Source organism: Atta cephalotes, assembly GCF_000143395.1.
Source record: "Atta cephalotes unplaced genomic scaffold scaffold00001, whole genome shotgun sequence".
Lineage (NCBI taxonomy): Eukaryota > Metazoa > Arthropoda > Insecta > Hymenoptera > Formicidae > Atta > Atta cephalotes.
The window spans coordinates 9,665,347-9,682,191 of NW_012130065.1; the positions used below are offsets into that span (position 1 = coordinate 9,665,347).

Here is a 16,845-nt window from a genome sequence, read left to right on the forward strand (position 1 = left end):
GAGAGAGAGAGAGACAGAGAGAATAAAAAATATGATTGCAGATGGAAGATTAAATATTTATATGCATTGGAAGTAATAGTATAAATTATTTTATAAATTTTATTTTATAGTCATTTATGGTTTAAGACCAGCGGATTTAGAACAGATTAAGAAAAGACTCTAAATCCTTATAAGAATAAAAAAATCAGACAAAGGAGGAATATATATTTTTATCTTCTAAAGACCTAAAGTCTTTCTTTTCTTAATCTAGAGTTTTTTCTATATATATTTAGAGGATGGTCTAATGAAAGGAACTCTTCATTAGAGAATGGATTTTAAAGCTGCATTTATGTAACTTGAAACTAAGAAAAGATCCCGTACCCATATGGCTGTTTTTACTTGCTGCCAACGTCAACTGTTAAGTATTAGTTTAACGATTCGCATTAGTAACGCGCGCGTACGATCATCGGAAAACGTTGGAGAGCAGCCAAGATGAGGCGCCAACATATTCCCGTTTCTATCTAACGGTCCTTAGCCAAGTGCGACGGCACTGCGTTATACCTTTGGTCTTCCTTCACGCGATCCTCGTCGGAATCTTACCTGAAAGATCACTGGAAGAGAATGTATGTTATACCTTTTATTTGGATGATTTTTCTGTTCATCTAAACGCATGAAGTGATGTTTCAAATATCGCGAGAATCTGTAGATAAAAGAATTATATAAAATAATTAAGAAGTCTGTTGCCTTATCTTATAATAAGATCTTGAGTGATTTATTTTAATTTACATTGACAATGAGTTGGCGAAATAGCACACTAATAGTGAATTCAGTTGAGTGCACTAATGCGTATATATCAAAGTCATTGTATACTGATTTTATTTAAGTGTAAAAGTGAATATTTTGAATTATAATATATACATTTCACTTCACTAACAATAAAATAAGTACAAGGTTTGGCGGTTTAATCTATTACGACAGTTATAATACCAGTATGCACTGAGTGTCCAATCGAATTCGCTATAAATTATAAGCTAAATATTAAAACTTATTGGTCAAGAATTTTTGTATGACTTTGGCTCGTAATGCATCATTCTTAACTTATAGAGGATCGAAGAGTCCTTTAGGGACTCGACAGTGGCATATTTTTTGCCACTCAACCCTATGACATTGATAAAAAAGTTCTAGCCTTTAAAATAAAAAAGTCGATCAAAAACATATCAGTCCTTAGAAAGTTAATAGAATTTATATAATATTTTTACCACAAAATTATCAGTTTTGCAAGCTTTATGATAAATTATCAGCTTTATGTTTCGAAATTTTGAAATATCAATATATTTGAACTTGAGGAATCTGTTATTAAAATATTCTCAGATATTGGGATATTTTATTATCCCAAGGGCTTGATGCTTCAAAGCTTAACTTTCTATAAACTGAGCTTATATCCATGTAATACCTAGTTATGAAACAGTTTATAAATGATGTTATAACCTACCTGCTTTGCGTGTATCGGCCATTGGGAAAGTTTAAATACGAAAATGATTAAGTAGCGGTAAGACTGACAGAGCTGTTATATCGTGTAATATCGGAGTTGATGTGTTCATTATTGAAAAATTAAATTTTATCAAATAGATACAAACGCCAATGTAAAAAGTAATTGTACACGAATAATTATATTGCGCGAGTACATGGTACATGTATCTGTATGTGCGCCTTCAATTTAAACTTTACGACAGTCACCTGCCCATAGTCATTTTATCTACCGGCGCTTTGGTTCCGTGATTGTACGGTGAATGCATCGCGATTAATGGTGGACGCATTCTTAATTAAGGAACTCCTTAATTAATTAGCTGCCGCCCCAGCAACTGCTAACGAGTACGCGGCGCGTGATAGAACGATAACAGTCGACATTGATGTAGGCCGTGATTTTCCGACCGATAATTTTCATTCGAAAGGTATTTGTTTAATAATTGAAGAATTCATTCAAAAAGAAGCGCATGGACAATTTTTATTAATATTAAAATCTATATGATATAAAAGATACATATTATGAAATATGCAATAGTAAATATATTACCGAAAACTTAGATCTGTGAAGATAATGTTACAAGCAAAAAACGATATTATAGATAATATTTATAATATTATATTTATAATATTTATAAATCACATGTTTTATATTTTTTTGAGTATTAAATTACGCAATATATAATAAAAATATATATAATTATATACAATATTTCTAAAATGCAATCTATGTTGATAAAAATATATTGTCAACGATTAAGAACTTTCAACATTAACTATTTTAATTTTTTTAAAGTATGATTCTGGAGACAGTATTTCAATTTCTCTTTTTCGAAGTATACATTTTTCTATTTCTAGCGATGAAAAATAATTAATGAGGTAAAAACAGAATTTTTAAGGAAGACAAACATCAAATTTTTTTACTTAGTAAAATAGATTTTTGAATTTAAATAAAATAAATAAATATTTTTTATGATATACGCAAGCTTTAAAATTTATTATGAGAAAGACAATGTTCACTTCGTTGCTATTTAATTTAGCTCAAGAACTTTGTAAGAAGAAAGTAGTATATTATACATATGTAGAAGATCGTGCATGTTGCAGGTCGTGCACTGTGGACGAAGTTTTGCTTGAAAATTGCATCGTATTTGTGGAGAGGATTAAAATTACGAGAATACGATCGGAGATGGGATTTAGTCGACTCACTTTGAATGAGAGAAAACTGGAAACGATCTTTCGGAGCAAGCAATCCATAACGTGGGGTCGTAATCCATAAATAAGGATATGATTTCTCTCGTTCTCGTGCCGAATGACATCTCCGAATCGAATTATCATGCGTACGAATAATTCAACGACCGACAGATAATCTCGTTGACCCCGAGACCAATCCTGGTCGTTCATTTCCACGTTATAATTGTTGCGCGACGTGTCCAGACAGACGTTATTTCTCGACTCGATATCGACATTTAATGATTATAACGGCTTGACGAACAAAAAATACGTTTTGCGAACTGCTCTTGACTGCGCTTGACGAGTATCTCCCCATTAATGCCATATGTTGTGCGAAAATTTTCTATTGATTGTGTCTCTCGGTAAACTTCTTCTGAGGGAACTTCTTTGCAGGGAACGATTTTACAATGGATACGAACGACTGCAAGGATGATAGTTGCTAGTTATTTGCAAGCACTTTCATTTATGATAGATGAGAAAATTGTAAGAAATTATGCTACGTGCACGAATACATGTATCAATTTCGCACGAAGAGATAATTTAAACGATAATTTCGGGATGTTAGAGATACTGGACATTTATCTAATGTTACATATTACAGGTCTAGGAAAATTTTTATCTAAACTAAACTAAACTCTCGCTTAACTTTCTTAAATATAATATGATTATTAAGACAGCTCTTTAATCATATAGTACTTTCTTTATAAAATTTTACATTTTATTTTTGGCGAGAAAAACGTAAAATTGAATAATTTTTAATGAATGAAAACGAAGTTTTCGAATTTCGAAACCCATGACATTTTTACAATACCAGTACAATATCAGTAGTGAGACAAGCAAAACGAGTAAAAATTGGTATATTAGAAAAACTGATATATTTTTAATGAATATTTTTATTGAATAACTCTGTAAAAAGTTTCGTGAAATGTGAGGACTTTATGAAGAGCATAATAAGACTGACGTAATTTTAATTATAATGTTTAGCAGTCTGCAAAGTTTACGTCGTACTTTACATATTAACGGTAGGAATATCAATTTGCAAAATACATTGAGTTTGAGATGTACGTCATATTTCCAGTCCTACAAAGCAATTATTATTCGTATAATTACGCAGTTCTTTTTGATCGCGTGAAGCTGCTTTTCCATTTTTCTAGCATTTATTTCATTCGATTCACTCGCATAATGAAGGCTCCAAGAATAACCAGGAAAAAGTTGGGCAAAATATGCAGACCACAGCGGGCATAAGATAATAACAGTCGAGACCGAAGTTAAGTTTATACCATCAAATCTGGTCGAATCGTAGTGCCTCCTGCCGCGAGGTCGTAATCATCTGTGATTTTTTTTCATTTACAGATTTTGCTCGATAAATCTTTAGAGGCTATTTCTGTATCAAATGCGACGGAGTTTTATCTCTCAATGAATTTCTATAAATTATTATAACTCTATTTCTTTATTGTTTATTCTTGTTGATTATGTAATAAATTAAATTTTTGAATTATCTCGAAATCAAAGAGAGAAAAATAAGTATATCGAAGAAAGGAAGTGCTATTGGTCCGCATTGGAACTTCATGTAAAGTGCTTCGTGAATCGCGTTCACGACGAGCATTGCGCGGACATTAAGTGCTCTCGACGCTTCGGTAATAACGTTCTAATTGCCGTTGTATTACTACCATTAACGCGCTTCGCGCCGTCACGCTATGCGCAACGATTGCATAACGCGTGTCTGACGTAACGGCGTAGTGATGACGTAACTTAAATGCGAATACGAGCGGTGTGCTCGCTCGACTGCATTTACTCGTCATCGAGAAAAAAAAAGTGATCGCGAAACAAGGTGAAAATTGACATTATCCCTTCCTTTCTGAATCTGCATAACATTCTTAAGAGAATCCCATTATTATGAAATATTATAAATGCACTCTTCAACAAGTAGTCACGTTAAATCGACATGATGAAATACAAACTTATGTAACTTTATCAGAAATATTCGCAGAAACATTTCAAAAGAAACGTTTTAAAGTCTAAACATTTTACTTCCAAACTCCGTCGAGTTTTCTTCTCGGCGATTCTCTCCTGCTTGAAAATCGCGCCATTTTCAAATCAACCATGCAAAATTGATAAAAAGAGTTCAATTTTAAAATTATGCACGGAGTTACATAAATTAGAAAATTGTTTTAATCTAAAAAAAATTGAAATCTTTTTCGTACGGTCGTACGGTCGACTTGGAAATGACATTAAAAGTTACAGCCATCTATTTGCATGTTATATAAGATTTAGTTTATTAACATGTAGAGACGACAAAACGTATTATGTATTAATTACTTACAATCTTTGACTATATTTATAGCTCGAGAAACCAGATGTAATTAACGTTTTTCAATGTCACATTTTGATTGGCGCTCTAATGCGTTAGAAATTATCGAGATATCCAATTATAGATTTAACAAAGGGATATTAAATATTCGATATTAATTTTTGTTTCATCGGATCTAATTTCTCGACAGACACTGCTTTTAAAAGTATGTATAAAATCTTCTGACATAGCGATTGCGTAAAATATGACGTTTCTGTGTTCTCCTTAATCAGATTTGATATCTATTAGGTGTGGGAAAAAGTTCATGTCGTTTTTTTAATGCTATCTAACGGGAAAAACGCCACGAACTTTTTCCCACACTTAATATTTCAAGTTTCTGCGCATTGTTTTCCGTTGTTTATCATTTTTGTCGATTTATGACAGTATTAATACACAAAAAGAATGATTTTACTAAAATATCTAAAAATTTAATTATGAATCTGAAAATAAGTTTATTAATTTATTAAAGTATTTGTATAGAAAACTCAAACGTTAAAAGCAATATTACAAAAAATTTTAATATTGTAACAATTAACGCTTGAACGTTCTATATAATTATTTTGACAATTTTCAAAATTTATTTTTAAGTCTACATATATCTAGTTAAACTTTTAGATACTTCAGGAAAATCGTTCTTTTTGTACGTGAGATAATAAAGTGAGATAATAAAAATCAACGAATAAGATAAAATGCGCATCAGCTTCTATCTTTCAAAACATACAATGGGATATTATATAATAGCCGAAGGTTCAAATATTTTTTTTATATACATTTTTGTAAAATAAAATAAAATAATTAAGGTTTTATTCATATTAAAGTTATTAATTATATTTTAACATTATCAGTAAAAAATAATAAAGTATAGTATAAATTGCAGTCTGTCTTTAGAGTAAAATCCCGTGCGCTCAGTTTTTTGTGGAATTTTTTATCCTCTTTGTTATCTCTTATCAAATTGCGCGTTTTTTTCTTCTTCATTTTTTTCTTCCAAAATCGCGGACAAGTTCTCGAGCGGAGGAAAACAATCCGCTCTTCTTAATCAAGTTCTACGAACGAAGCTTCAACCTCGGTCTTTTTTGTTCGTCTTTACAGCAGGACTGGGAGCTGACTAAGGGCTCAATGCCCTGGGGAAACGCCGTTAGAAGATGGGCCGAGATGCAAGACGGTCAGAGGATTCTGTTGACTACGCCCAGTGTTCTGGTCGGTTTCAGGGTCGAAGTTTATCGGGCGGAAGGCACTACACAATGGTACACAGCCGTGATCGTCGGTTACAACGAGTCCACTAAGGTGAGTTAGCAAGGTATTAATAATAAATATTACAGGGACGTGTTATCAATAGATTAGAACTGTTCTGCGGCAATTCTTGAAGGACTCCCATGTATCTTATGAGTTGCTTGATTTACACTTGATTTTAAATTTGTCAACTTTTATCAAGATTTACAAGTTATTTATAAATTAATATTTTCGAAAGAGAACGATTTACGGTACCAAAAATATCATTTAAGTAAACCGGAAATTATAGGCTTTTGTTTTGATTGATTAATACAATATCTCTATTTTAACATAAAAATTCGGTTTTACTTCGATCAATCGGTATCGAAAAAAATTATAAGAAAAAGAAATTAAATTTTCTTCGATGTTGTTCTATAGTTAGATGGTCCTGATTATTAATCTGAATTAATTCATTAGTTCCAAATTAATGATGAGCCGAGAATTTAAAAAGAATTCCAATTTTAAATAATAATCCTGCAAGATGATATATTTGTTAATTATTAAACAATTAGTCATCAGAAGCACGAGACGTTGTGAACATTTATTAAGGCTATTTCAGTGAACTTTTAGATTTCATATATCTACAATGAAAAATTATAGAGGATTAAATATAACTTTATATATATGTAATATATAATATAATGTACATGCATGAATATATATATATCTAAAAATTTAAGACATTCTAAATTTTCTTAAATTCTATAGATAAATTGATTTATGTGTTATTAACCTCTTTATTATATAAACAGATTTTGTTTTTATTTTTATTTTTTAATATCTATTTTATATTAATTTTTTTTAAATTAATATAAAATAGATGTTAAATTAAATTATTAATTTTGACATATTCTTTTTTCGTCACATTTATTAAGATATGTTTTGATACGAATTTATTTGTACTAATTTATCATAACATTGTATCATTGTTATTGATTAAAGATAACACATCTTGAAGTGACTTAAAGTGAGTTTTTTAATTTTCTTTCTTTGGCCGATATTCTCAATATTTTTGTCGTTAAACATTCTAAGATAGAGAAATGAACGACAGACTCGTGTCGTCACGAATGTAATCCTCCTCATCTTGTCTTTCGATGAGAAAGCGATAATTTATCTTGATAGTGGCGCAGCATTCCTATTGGAAAACTAAATCCCTGAAATAGTCCGCGACAAGAAAATGTTCCGGAAAAGGCGCGGAGATCAAAGGGCGAAGAAACATAAAATATAGGTTGAATTGTCTGAAGAAGTTTTTGTCGCTCGCGCGCTTTTTCTTTTCTGTCTCTTTATTTCTTTCGTATACATATATATGTCTCGAATATTTCTTGAAAGTATCAGCAAAATCGAATCGATTGCTTGTTGAGGTTTATTTGAATAGTCTTCGTTCTAACGTTTCTAACGTTATTTTTTAAAAACTTAAATAAAATATCGCGAAGAGCAACAAAAAGTACAATAGATGTGTATTGTCTTTAATTTTTTTTTTTAAACAGAAACTAGAAAACGCAATAGATTACAGTACAACGAATTAAAAAAATATGAGTTATGGGAAATACTCAAAAATGATGACAAAAAATAAACTAAAAATTACAGAGTACACTAAAAAAAAGTGTTTAATTCTAAAATATTAAAATGTTTTATTCTTGTCTCCATTTTTTAAGTACTTCGGTTGTTATATCTTTAGATAAATCATATGTGGTAATTTACCTATTGGATAAATAAAAGAATAAAAGATTAAAAACATAAGAGAATAAGAGAGTAAGATAGTTAGCTGAAGTTTACTGAAAAGCAGAACAACCCCGCTTTAAAGATTTTCAGTTTTAAACTTTTTCAATAAACAAAGCACTATGTTTGGATTTAAAACAATATGTATTTTGTTTATTGAAAAAGTTTAAACTTTAAGTGTTTAAAAAAATGGACACAAGAATAAACATTTAATATATTAAAATTACTTCTTTTTTGAGTGTATAAAAATGGACAATATAAAACGATAGCGCTATTATAGGAGAGTAAAGTTCAAATACGTACAGTAATAAAGCAGTAAGCAATAAACATGAGAATAAAAATAGTTAAACATTAGACGCAAGTGCCGAGAGGCAGCAGACTTTAATACAGAAAAAGAATTAAAGGAACGGAGGGATAAAAAGAGAGAAATAAATTTTTTACATTTGTGTATTAATTTTGTGTATTAATTTTAAACAATTGAAAATAAGAAGAGAATTTTCCAACTGATACTTATCAGACATATTGCAGACATATCCTTTTTAATTATTATCAATTACAATTGTGCATCTTGAGCTCGATCGATCTCGATCAGAAGATTTATAAAATCTAAATTTTGTACGAATTTATAAAACTTTCTATCTTTAAAGTCGATATTCTCAATAAGAGTGAGATGTAAACAGAATTTGCCGGATATCGTATTGACAGAGAAATTCACATATAGATATCGCGATCGCACATCGTCTCGTTTCTGACGACTCTGTCTCGCCGCTGATCAGTTAAGCTGATCAGTTAAGTATTGACAAGAAGACGCGGTGATCATGACGAATCTTAACAAGAAACCAAACCATCGATCGTCCGATCTCTGACTCGCGAATTGGTAGATAAACATTCCATGGCTAATCGGACAAGACATGAAATTTTTCGAAAGAATTGAAATCAATTAACACTCATTATGCAATCAATTTTTCAAAATTGCGAAATCGTTTACAAGAAATCAATGAACCTAGAAAATAATTGAACATCCGATTTCTATCCGTATCGCTGCTATTAGCAAATTATTTATATCGATTGAATTAAAGAAAGTGAAAATCATTAATGGAAAAATTGACATTAAAAGTGCTTTATAAATCTGTCCAGGATAATTTACAAGTTTTGATAATACTAATTTTTATTTATCTGATTAATTGATTATTCTTTTAGGATCTGACTGTTACCGACGATACGGTCCTCGAAGATCACAACGAGGATCCCACATTAGTACAAATGCGGCTGATTGGCGATGGAGGTGAGAAACATTAGCACGAAATAAAAACACATATGTTTAATTAAGCGTTAATATAGCATAGCGATTAAATTTATATTAAAAGAATTTCCAATAAAGTTCAGTTTTCGCGTGAAAGCATTGATATTAAAAAAATTATTGTATCTGTTAAATATTTATAAATGCTGTTTAATATTTAAAAAACTTGAAATGTATTAAATAATTCATTAAATATTATTTATAATATCGTTTTTTTCAAGTACTATTTAATATTGCTTAATTGAAATTATTGCTATGTAAATAACAGTTTTTTTTAATTTTTTAAATAATGTATATTTAATTAAAATTTTATAAGTAATGTCGTCGAATAAGTGGAATAATTGTGAAGTGTACTGAAAGTCGCTTTTTTTTTCTCTCTTACGCAGTCGTCGAGAGCATCATGAGGGGCGAGGTCGTCGGCATGACACCAAGGAGGTCGAGGTCATCGACTGCTCTGACGCACGCGCTCGTTGTGGTGAGTGAAATCCAATTTCGTTCTATTATTAAACGTTCTGCATAGTTTACGATCGGCAAGTATCATAAACAGTAAGTGTGTATTGACGCGTCTTTATATTCCATATATAATACCTCATGTATATAATGTATTTAAATCGTTATAACAACAAAATTGACTTAACCCATGTTTACCGGGCAACCTACTTTCCATATTATATAAAATTATTTTATAACCGCATTTGTGCATTCAATAAATGCGTTAATATTTTATAAATTTTCGCAAATTTCATTCAGAAAAAGTTTATTTTATTTTCAATTTATTCACATATTTTTTTATATCAGTAATGGTAAAGAAAAAACGAAAAAGATCGTGCGTACAATAATGTTATATTGCAAATCTAAATATGTAATAAGTGCCTTTATATGTGTATGATTTAATTTTTTGTGTAAAAATAACACACTAGACTGCATACACAAATGAATTTACACATTTAAACGTGAAGTATTGTTTCAATTTATTCAAACGTGTAGTGCAGTGTTATTTTTATATGGAAAACTAAATATACATGCATACAAGGGCATTTATTATACACTGTAAAAAGTGCAATGTTTAAAAAATGTTTACGTTTAAAACATCTCAAAATAAACATTTAATAATAAAAGATATTTTAATTTTAACCATTTTAGTATTTTAAATCCAAACACATAGTGTTTTGTTAATCGAAAAAATTTAAAATTAAAACATTTTAATATCTTAAAATTAAACACTTCTTTTATAAGAGTACACATTAAAATTTGCAATATTCGCTTGTGTACATTGAAGTGATAATTCACTTCAATAAGTAAAAGAGCACATTTATTTCGAGTTTCAAACCTCTCAAATTTTCCGTTTCAATTTCAGTCTTTAAAACATGTTCTTCATAGCTTGAATTGGTACCTCGGTCTAAACGTAAAAAAAAGGAAAAAAAATAGAGAGATGGTTGCACTAACGTATGCACTTTATGACGTCCAATATTTATGGCGACGCCGCTGAGCTGGCGCTAATCTAAATTTCTGCAACGCTGCAGTAACTAGTAGACGATGTTTTGCGAGGCATTTATCGGCGAAATGATTCGCGCGACCAAGAGTCACGAATTAAAGCGTGATAATGTCGCGGGGAAGCAAACATCTTCCTCGCGCGTGACGATAGCGTTTGCGGCCGTCACATGGTAAACCGTAATTGGAATCGAGTCGATGTGCCATTCCGAAAGGAAACCGCCGCCGGTAATCGTGTCTTGGTATGCTTTCGCAACGCGTATCTCATCGTATACACTCACGATCACGTTGTCGGCGTGTGAATGCACGAGACAAGCACCTTCTGATCGCTCACTCTCGTCGCTCACTCTCACGTCAGATTTATATACATAAAGATTCAATTAGTGGGTAGTGGGATAGAAGATTTGCCGATTTACATCGTGATTTCAAATGTGATACATTTTACCAGACGTTTTCATTAAATTTCTGTACGTTCAATAATTTATTGGTATTATATATAATTTATTGTTGGGATGTATGCTCGCGAAAGTATTCGTATCGTTGTTTTGCAACCGTTATCAGCGGTTATTGTGTTACTTGAGCTTATAGATAAGCGGCGGTATGGAAAATAGGACATCGATTATCGATTGCGCAAAATATCTTAAACGAAACCCAGTCTCATTACGTCGTAACAATCACTGATACTTGTATTATAAAATAAAACTGAAAATTCTCTGGTCTCAAATATTCGATTGACTGTATAATTGGTTTATAAATGTGGAAGAAAATTAAACGTGTTTGGAAACACATTAAAAAAAATTGCTATTTATAAAAAGTTTATTATATGAAAATATATTTGAAAAGCTCATTGAAACTTCGTGATTTTATATTATAATATAATATAAAATATATTATCTCCTTGGAAATCTTTTTGAAGATAAACATCTATAAAGAGAACAAATTTCATACATTAATAATTAATTTTACATATTAGTAATTGATTAATTTTAATATTAAAATAAGTAGCAATGTATAAGATGATCTCTTTTTAGCTTGTATAAAAAGATTGATTGTGTAGATGCTTATATGTCAAAAGAATACGAACAGGAAATATCGAGAAAACTGTTATCATGTTTCGCGTTTGGATTTTCAATGTACAAAGCCTACGCGTACCGAGTGTTTCCCTTTAACGTGGGAAATCAATAGAGTCGAGCTTGCAGCACCCTCAGGCTTTCAGGAATCGGGAAGCCCGGAATAGAGTCCGTTGCTACCTTAGCGGCCGACTTCCGTTCGTCGTGTTCGCGAATGCCCCACCTTTCTGTTCCTCTGTCTCTCTCTCTCTCCCTCTGTCTCTCTCTCTCTCTATCTCCCTACTCTTCTCTCTCTTTGTCTCTTCTGTCTCTCCCTTCGCACGATTTTCCGTCGAGACGGCAATCGAGGACATAGTTGTCGTGCTTGCGTGCTCACGCCATGAATTTCTCGTCTCGTGTGAGACGTGCGCCTCTGGATTCTAGATAACGGCAATGATCGAACTAGACATCGATAGAATATCAGGTCGCGACAGTATGCCACGGAACATTTACGAATATGAAATTAGATTTTCGTTTTTGGATCTCTATTTTCGTAAACTAAATAAAATTTTAACCAGCTTTAGTCTTCCGCGATCTTCCGCCGATGATATTTCGTGTACTATATATCGGACGCCGCGATTTATTATTCTCCATAAATAATAGCTCTCTCGCTACAGAGAGTTAATTAATACGGACAGCGGGTATTTTGCCCTTTTCATAAATGCAAATCAGACGCCGATTCGGCATTGTTCTCCAGGATCAGTGAGTGCTATTCCACGGTTTGTTGTCAAATTTGTCGACATAAATCTCGCGATTTATCGCCTCGACGGTTGGATCTGCTACGTACGACGACAGGGATGCGACGAGAATAACGGCGATCGTAATTGCATATTCTACCCGGAACCGCGTGCTGCGTTGACATGAAATCGTTATTAAGTGTCATGGAGATTACATATATGTATATAAAAATACACATATGTGTATATAAAAAAAATATATATATATATATATGTATATATATATATGTGTGTATATATATATGTATATATATATATATATACATATATATATATATACATACATATATATATATATATGTTTCAAAATAATCGTTAAATTTTTCATGGGCAGGTAGAGCAGACTAAACTGAATCGAAAAGTCCTCTACTATTTTCGCAATAGTTATTATATAACAAGATATTAATTACTAAAAATTAACATTAGTCAAACATTAGTCTTGAATAATTTTACTCAAATACTATTAACAGAAAAATTACAAAAGATCATTTATTTTCTTCTCATAAAATTATAAGAATTTTTTTAGAATTTTTTTATCAACTTTTTAGTATTGCATTTTTTAATTTTTATCAACATGAGAAAATACGATATTAAAAAATTCTGAAAAAATTTTGAAAAAATTTTTAAAGTTCTATGAGAAGAAATTAAATGATTTTTGTCTCTTGCAGTTTTTTCTATAAAGTTGATAGAATTTGAGTAAAAAATTATTGAAGACCAATTTTTGGCAATTTTTAGTAATTAATATCTTGTTAACTATTGCGAAAATTGCAAAATGGAAGAGGACTTTTCGATTCAGTTTAGTCCATTCTACCTGCCTATGAAATATTTGGTGATTATTTTGGGACCTCCTGTATATATAAGATATAAAATTAAGCAGTGCCACAAATATCGACTTTTTCTGATTTTAACGTAGGATACCCATGTATTCTAAAATATATCGTTACGATCTCATGCAAAAATAACTGACGCCACTTGAATGTCACATTTGTATTGATTCATTCTCCGATACATTTCAAGAAAGACACTCTTACCTAACCTAAATATATGCAGATGTCCATCAAACCGAGTCTCGCAGTGAAGCTTTATTTATTTATTTAGTATTGAAATATATATATTTATATAGTGATGAAATAACGAAACAATGAATATAATTACCCCGTTAGTTGTATTGAAGAAAGATAAACGATGAAATCTTTCTTTCGATTTTGTGCCTTGAGAGAAAGAATGTTTGATAATTCTCCTTGTATCTTTCTTTAATTTGATTTGATTTTATGTCGGATATACTCATTCGTCTCAAGACTTAGTAAAGTGCGATTCATTGACGTGGCTTAGTGCATTCCACCTGACAAAGGTCACGAAAGAAAGTAATTCCTTGACTGGTTCCATCTTGCTCTCGTTGCTAGGAGGATAATCGCGGGGCGGAGATGGATTTCGCGACGAAAGAAAATGATTTATGAATGTCCCCAGAGACAAGAAGAGGGAAGAAGAAGGGGAGAAAAGGGCTATGAAAAGCCCCTCTCGCATTAAAGAGAATTGTAAGATCGAAGAGACCGAATTCGGAAAGTTTCCTCAAAGTTTCCTCGAGACACGAAGAAATCTAGAAGTGAGGGAATAACTCGTTCCTCCCTGAAAAGCGGCACCTCAAACTCGCGCAAGAATCGGGCGCCAAAACTACGAAAGAGAATTACACGTTAAACGATCAAAAGTTTTAGGGTTGTCAAAGCGAGGATAGTTCTTTTAAGTTAAGGCAGCCGCCAAGCCTCGATTGGAACAGTTCCCTTGATTACGGCCGTTTCTAATTTTCCACCATTTCTCAGCCTTCCCAGCCTGAGTCCACAGGCTCCAAGGTGCGTCCACAAGTTTTGCGCGAATTATTCTGCTCGTTGGCGTAGGAAAATTACCGTCGCAACTCTCACGATTAGATCTCTCATACTTCTTGCGAGAACGATTTGCTGTGTTAAATCGCACTTTTACAGGTTCCCAGTCAGCAGCGAAGCGTTAAAGGTCGCGCATTATCTGAACATTAAGGGTAGTCGCTCTCTTTCTCTCTCACGCATAAAATTCGCATACGATTCGCGGCACGATTGAGGTTTGCGCAGTCTTAACCGTTCTCGAAATGAGATTTTAATAACAGCGTGTTTACCCGACGTTGCAGTCAATTATTGGAGATTGATGGTATTGAGTTTGAATAATAAATCATCGAATACTAAGTGATAATCTTCAACATTATGATTGACGATCTCGATCTTTTTTGAATAAATTGAAAAATTTATATTTCTATAAATTTGTAAATGTATATAAATTAAAAATTTTTATGCTGTTTAATTAAATTTTAATATTTTTTGTATATCATTTTGTGCTGAGAGAAAAGAAGATAATCTCTATGAGCTTGTATACTAACTTGTGAATTAAAATTGAGGAAACGCCCGTGGCGTTCGTCTATTTTCGCGATGCGTACAGGCACATCGTAAGCTGCATACAAACTTTCGTCTCGCTCATGGTAGTTATTCGTGAGTCATGCCGAGTACTTCGGTCCGCGAGCGACGCGACGTCGTCGGAAAGTTCGTGACTGGCTTATACGAGTTCGAAAACTCGTGGAAAGGGATTAAACCTTGCGACTACTGGATCGTAATAGAACTCGCACGCGAGAGTTCTGCGAAGACCGATCATTACGAGAGCTTACGAGACGTTAGACGAGGTCGCGCCGACGAAGAAACACTCGTCTTAACATATCAATCATCGTGACTTTGCTTTCCTTGCCTTCGGAAGGCTCTCATTTGTTTGTAATACTTTTGAACTCCACTGATCAGATATATATTCAAGACGTTGTGATGAGGATAGCAGATTTTGCGTTGTATAGTTGAGATCTCAGAATCTTTAAATTTAATTTTAACGATTCTTCGATAATACCGGAGGAAAATTTTTTAAGAGAAATAAACTCAAGATTATACGTCTCAATTATTTAGAATTATTCAGAATTAAATAGGTTTGTAAATGAATCTTGATTTAAAATTCCGTAAAAAACGACTTGGGACTGAATAAGAATAAGGTTTAAAATTATTTGCTTTGTGCATAAATTACGAAGTTCCTATTTTCGCAAGTGTTAACAACTTTTTATCCTATTGGATCACTTTTTTTCTTTTCTTTGGCGGCTCCAGTTTTACTTGGAACTCAAGTCGTGACCTCGATTATACTACCGCAGCGAGATAAAACCGCGTCAACATCGCCGAGAGAAGAGGATCTTCCCGTAATTTCTTCTCGACCGTTTCCCTCATTTCTCATTAAACTCGTAGACATCTTCCGCGGAGGAATACCTAGATCGAGACGTTCAATTACCGAGCCATTCCTGTGCCGCAAAGTGCGCAACAGTGTTCTCATGATGCCTGCAACTTTCGTATAAACGATACTCGTCGCCATACTCTTGGACTCTCTCGCAAAAGCGGTTAAATTCTCGAAACAAGTTCCATGAGGGGGCGAAAGTTACGCGCTCTCCAGAAATCCCGCCCTTTCCAAATCCAACCTTCACGACAACTATTTTCACTGATGTTGTCACGATGGAATCCTTCTTTTTTTCTTCTTTTATTTGTTAGTTGTTTATAAATAAGAAAATAAAAGAATAAGAGAACATATATATGTTTTTTGGAGGATAATCCTAAACACAATTATTTTTTAAATAAATAATTATATATAATGCACATGTAAAAAAAAATATATATTTTACATAGTAAAATTTTTGAAGAATAAAAATACAAAAAATTTTAAACAACTATTATACAGTTTTTCTAGTTATTCAACAATATTGATCTACTAAAACATCACAAATTATCAATTCTTTTATTTTTGGAATTAGTTAATGTAAGAAATTAATAAAATCTTAAATAAATTATAATACAATATGAAGATTGCGATTGCGAATCACTTCAAGTTTCGAATTAAAGTCTAGCGAAAGATTACTGCAATTGCGCCACTATCCTGATATTCACAGGTAGATTCGATGTAGTCGTACTAAATGTCGGGCAAGCACCCCGCTCCGATTTGAAGCAGTTGGCTGGTCGCCAATTTCTCCCTCAAACTCCCTCAAGTTCACCTGGTACGATCGACATAAGCTTTCTCTCTCACCTTCTCTCTCTCTCTCTC

At 32.3% G+C, this 16,845-nt stretch overlaps 1 protein-coding gene across 1 annotated transcript in view; it reads left to right on the forward strand.

The window, feature by feature from the left end:
• LOC105618545 (probable JmjC domain-containing histone demethylation protein 2C) overlaps positions 1 to 16,845 on the forward strand; it is a 153,935-nt gene that overhangs the window by 71,613 nt on the left and 65,477 nt on the right. The window contains exons 4-6 of the mRNA XM_012200080.1: positions 6,173 to 6,367; positions 9,272 to 9,356; positions 9,758 to 9,846. Of these exons, the coding sequence (XP_012055470.1) occupies positions 6,173 to 6,367; positions 9,272 to 9,356; positions 9,758 to 9,846 (369 nt within the window). The remainder of the gene's footprint in view (positions 1 to 6,172; positions 6,368 to 9,271; positions 9,357 to 9,757; positions 9,847 to 16,845) is intronic.